Source organism: Nannospalax galili, unplaced genomic scaffold, assembly GCF_000622305.1.
Source record: "Nannospalax galili isolate Female #2095 unplaced genomic scaffold, S.galili_v1.0 scaffold461, whole genome shotgun sequence".
Lineage (NCBI taxonomy): Eukaryota > Metazoa > Chordata > Mammalia > Rodentia > Spalacidae > Nannospalax > Nannospalax galili.
This window is the reverse complement of record NW_008349975.1, coordinates 3554348-3560112: the sequence shown is the minus strand read 5'-3', so window position 1 is coordinate 3560112 and position 5765 is coordinate 3554348. Positions and strand designations below refer to the sequence as shown.

Here is a 5765-nt window from a genome sequence, read left to right as displayed (position 1 = left end):
ACTTTTATTAGGTAACTAAAAGCCACAGAAAGGCTCCTTGTAAGGGGGAAATACTATTGTGTGTTTTTGTGTGTTCAATATGCATGTATGTGTGCATATGTGTGTGTACATCTATATCCAAATTAATTTAATTTAAAGCTGTTCCATGATTCCAAATCCTAACACCAACTTAAATTAATATATAGATAATCTATAACCCAATTTAAGATTATATTATTATAACAAATAAATGGGCCTCAACCAATCACAGCAGCCAAGATCCAACTAACCTAAAGTTACTAACTTTTCCGATGCTGTCTGTAGAATACAAATGCCACAACTCATCATGTCAAGTAAGGCAAATCACTTGTACCCAATCAATCTGTTTCCATATGTCACTTCCTTTTTCAATGTCAATTACTTACTTTTTCTGTCTACCCACATTGGTGAATGGATCTTTGAATCTCTTCTGAAATTGAAAGGATGACTAATTCATGGATCCTTCCTTGTTCCAATAAAACCTGATTAATTTCATTTCACTGGAAATGTTAAAAACAGTAAATGTACAGAATTAAAACTACAGCTGTTGTCAAGGTGAAGGCTGTTCCTGAGGCAACATTGACATAAATAACTTTCCAATTGTTCCTTCAGGTTTCCAGACTCCCATAGCATTCTATTGACCGAAATAGTAAAAAGTGTGATTTTCTATGTAAAATAGGAAGGTGAGAAAGGGAAAGTGGTTTGAATTGAGAAACAACAAATTAGCACACACACCACCACCACCACCACCACAAATGAATTGTGCTTTGATCAGTGAGCACAAAAAGTAGGGAAGCACTCTTTTTTAATTAATAAAAAGTAGGAATATGCTATCAAATATCTTTGCTTATGGACATAACTTTATGATCTTGAAAAAATGATCTCTGGGGTTTTCTCTTAGCAATCTTAAGCGCCACAGTATTTCTACTACCTGAACACTAGAAATTATTACATACAAACTTTCCTTAGAACTGAATGTATTTTTTGAAATTTTACATTTTTGATCTTATTTCACAGGTGAGACATGAATGTTTTACTGTTTTTCTTTGTGGGGGAGATGTTTTGATGATGCTCGGCTGCTTCTTGAAGCAGGTGTTTAACTTGATACTTGACTATCTCTTGAAACAAGTGTTGACCGTCTGCTCTTTTAAATTAAAGTTTCAACATCTTTTTCTCTTTGCTCAGGTAGCTTTTCAACATTTTGCACTTCTCCTTCAAGTTCTATTCCGACAGGTTTCTCAGGTGACAGAACATTTTTTTCGTAGATAAATGTACAGTTTTCCTTTTTTCCTCATATCTTTCATTCTCTAGATACAAAAAACAAGTAAACAAAAGGAACTTGAAAGAAAAGCAAAAATACAAATTAAAAATATCAGGAAAATCAACTTTTGTGACATTTTTTCAGGAGGTGGGCCACTGTCCACACTACCTCCATTGCCTGCATTCAGGCAGTTGGGTGGGGCCCAATCCTTGTTGCAGTGGCAGTGATGTTTGTTGTTACAAATTCCCCTTTTATTGCAGAATATTGGCATGCAAGATTTTTTCCATGATGGCTCAGTGTCACACTTCCTTTTCAAACACATAAGGATTGGACCACACTCTGTACCATCCTTCACATCCCCCATATCAGATATGCTCATTCCAAAATGATAGTCAGTACTCCAGCAGGTATATTCTTCAACATGAGATGAGAGCACAGTAGTATGACTTTGCAAATGAGGCATTTCTGTCACGTTCTCACACTGAACTCTCCCACAGAGAACATCTGACTGGCTGCATCTTACATACTTAGTACCATCCATACCACAGTGACCAAAATGATCACCTTTGGTGTTCATTGCTAGATAGCATTTCTGATTTGCGCTCTTGGCTCCTTTACCAAAAAGTTTCCTGCATTGCTCATTACGGTCATTGCATCTTTTCTGAAAACAGATACCATTGCCCAGACATTGGGTCCCATCCTCCACATACATATCTTCTGCACACTCACTGGAGGTTCCATTACACCATTCTGGCAGATCGCATTGATTGTCTGGTTTTCTACACTCTGTGCCTGATGTCATCAACTGGCAGTTTTCACAACAAAGCCCAGAGGCACAAGCTGCCCCAGAGACCAGAGTGCAGTTTTCAGAACAACATATGTCTTTTGCACACAATTTTATAGAAACACAGTCACACTCCTCTTCATCTTCAATCACTCCATTCCCACAGCGCTCCCTTGTGATAACGTTCACTGGATTTGGGATATTGTGCAAACAAGTCTTTGTGAAAGTAGTGTGTAAAAAGTCATTATAACTACAGTTGCTGAATGCCTCTGAGGGTAATAGGTGTTTGTTCATTATGCATATGTTTTTACCACATGTACAATATCTACCATCATCATTCATCATCCCCAATGCTCGGCCAATCTCATGTGTCATATACGTCCTAAACGAAGCCAGGCTATCATCCATAATGCACTCTACTCCACAATTCTTATTTGTATTACATAGTCCTGAAAAATATGTCGTTGCAAGAGTGTCATTACAAAAATCTTGTTTCATAATAATATGTGCAGCATCATGGGATACACGTTTATTGAAGCTGTATTTCTTCCATTTGCAAAACTGTACCATCATATCATATGTGGAAGATACTGTATAGTGGTTTCTTGTATTCCAGACTTCAATTGCAATGAGTACCACATCAAGACCAACTAAGCTATAAATGTCATCTACTAAACTGACACCCATGACTACATCCATCTCCACAATTGATAAATTACTATTCCTAAAAATGAATCTTCCATGATCTACCACAATTGCCAGTTCAAGAAACCATTGGTGGAGCCACCATTCAGTGTATGAACTTCGCATTTGAGTGGAATCATCATTCCCTTGAAACTTCTGTTGTTCTGCTATTTTTCCTTCTGTTAATCTATATTTCATAGGTGCATATTTTGTGTCTTCCCAGTCCATCTTATATACTAGATGCTCAAATGTGGCAGAAAGCCTTTTGGGCTTGATTTCATAAGCAATTCCATTCATCTGCAATATTCCTTGAAAGCTTCCTAAGCAAGTGCTAAGACTAACCATAGATTCTGGGTCTCCTTCCACATAACCATGGTAGTAACAGTCATTCTGGACAAAAGGCTGGTCTTCAAGAAGAGCACCTTGGTCAGTGTAGGTGAACACAGTGAGGGCTCTGGACACCAAATGCTTCTTGGCTTTCATGTGGACAATGTGTTTCTGGCCCCTAAAGTGCAGGCTATAGGAGAGCCAGCCTGAAGCTGCCATTGCTCTACTAGCTCCAGTGACCCTCAAGGGTATCACCACTTCTTGGGGGCTGTGGTACTGCAATCGCCCAATCTGTGGCCATCCATAAAGGAACAGAGTAAATTCCAGCCACAGAGGCAGGATACTGATCCTCAGATGCACCAGGGCCTCCCACGCTTCCATTACAAAATGAGGGATGAGAGCAAAGGAGGTACAGAAGGAGCCTCTACATGCATGTCACCAATGATTGCACTGTAGATATCAGTGGTGTTTAATGGTCTGTCTTCTAAAGGAGTCGATCCATCAGAGTGAGAGCTGAAAATAAGCATAAAAACAAAGGCAGAAAAGGATTTGCAGGTGAGCAGATCAGATAGAGAAGAAAAAAAATGTATTGATATGGATTAATGTTTGGCTCAAGGCATGATGCAGTATATAGTGCACTGAACTTGCTCATAAATATTTTTCAGGCAGAATTGGATTCTGGTGATCAAAAATATGACAACTGATAACAAATCAGTAATTACAGAACCTAGACAATGGTCACAAAGTGTCATCATATTGTGTCTCCATACTATATATTTAAATAAAATAATATTTATGGAAAGATGATAAAACCCTGTTTGACGAAGGAATTATTATTTGCACACAACTCCAGCTCCAAGGGATCTGACACCCTCTTCTGACCTGGAACTGGAATTATGGGCAGTGTATCTACTTGTAGTATCTCAATGTAATAGTGGGAAATATTAAAGTATGAAAGTATCAATAATAGTTCATAAATATGGCTATTGACTTTAATGGGCACCTTAGTTGAAGAACATACAGCCAAGTAGTGGAATTAGAGTGGAATAAGTTAGGTTACTAGATGGAAGTTATTCAAAGATGATTGTATCTAGTTCTACTCTTATTCTTTCTTGGTATTTTTAGACAGGAGCTCCCTGTAGCCCCAGCTGGCCTGGAACTCACTGCATAGACCAGGCTGGCCTAGATGTCATGGAGATTCATCTGCTTCTGCCTCCTGAGAGCTGGGATTAAAGGCATGCACCACCATGCCTAACATCTACTCTTATCTTAAAGTCTCTGAATATATCAAATGGAAAAGAACTCAAGCTAGCTAGTAATGTAAAAGTTGGAGATGGGAGAATACTTAATATAAAACAAGGGTTTCACCAATTAAAAATAAGTCATTGAACCCCCAAAGGGTGTGTAAAGTTTCACAAAAGTAGTATTGTTGTTTGAGGGCAAACATATCAATGTCTCTGGCATATTTAAAATTATAGGCTGTTTTCTAAAATCAACATTCATAGATATTAATCTCATTTAAAAAATTCCACTCACATCCACAGACATATGCATATACGTATACATGAATCTGTGACATAAAGGAACATAAACTGCTAAAACCCCTCAATAATACAGTTGAGAAATATGCTACTAGCTCCAATTGGCTGGCACCTCTAACTTGTTCCTTTGTTCATCAATGAAACAGGAATAAAACTATATAATATGCATACATTGTGCTAAGTTGGAAAATAAGTGCATGATACAGACTTAAATAACTTAGTCATCTAGGACATACGTTTAGACCTAATGCTTAAGGCAAACAATATGCTTCATGAATTTGTAGAATTGTATTACATATTTTATGCACACTTCCCATATTTCTGTACCTATTGAGGTTATCCGAAGGCTTCGTTAGATTATTTAAAGTTTATTAAGTAATGAAGTTAAGGATTCCTAATTTAGTTTCATTGAAATCTGCTATTCATACCAATGAAAAGTCATATAACATGGTAATAAATAAAAAAATAACTGTTGCAAATATTCAGAATCTATATATGTCCAGGCTTAGGACCCATTTCTCTTCAATTTTTATCCTGATCCTATATATGTTGAATTGTTTCCTAAAAAAAAAATCCATTTGGGGGCCGGGTGTGGTGGTGCACGCCTTTAATCCCAGCACTCGGGAGGCAGACGCAAGCATATCTCTGTGAGTTCAAGGCCAGCCTGGTCTACATAGTGAGTTCTAGGACAGCTGGGGCTACAGAGAGACCCTGTCTCAAAAAGACCAAAAAAAAAAAAAACTTCACTTTGCTATTACCTATAAAATCTTTCTCTTATGCAAAGTGGCAGTGATCTTTTCTTTATATACATTATTTTTGGTAAACTCCTTGATCCTACTCTGTGATGCAAAAATATTTACAGCTAAGGAGATTTCCACTCTTAGAATTTAATATTCAATACCTATAACTGTATGTTTTGTTATCATTTTCTTTGATTTCCAAAGCCAAGTCTGATTCACTTAACTGGCTGTGACTTTGCAATATAATTACTTTCTTTCCTACCCTACTCTTACACCAACATCCTAAACATTCTACAGAAACCACAAGGAATTGGGTGGCTAGGAGTCTTATCAATAGCTTCATTATACATGCTAAACATATGAACAACCCATCAAAAGCATTTTTTTACAGTTCATCTTCAACCATGTTT

General features: G+C 37.3%; 1 protein-coding gene across 1 annotated transcript; it reads right to left on the bottom strand.

Moving 5' to 3' along the window:
- Positions 1-1239: 1239 nt before the first annotated feature.
- LOC103745250 (disintegrin and metalloproteinase domain-containing protein 25-like) lies at positions 1240-3455 on the bottom strand. Its single transcript, XM_008847168.1, has 2 exons — positions 1448-3455; positions 1240-1325 (listed from the first exon to the last, which is right to left on the bottom strand). Exons 1-2 carry the CDS (start codon positions 3453-3455, stop codon positions 1240-1242), a joined length of 2094 nt encoding a protein of 697 aa, XP_008845390.1.
- Positions 3456-5765: the final 2310 nt, after the last annotated feature.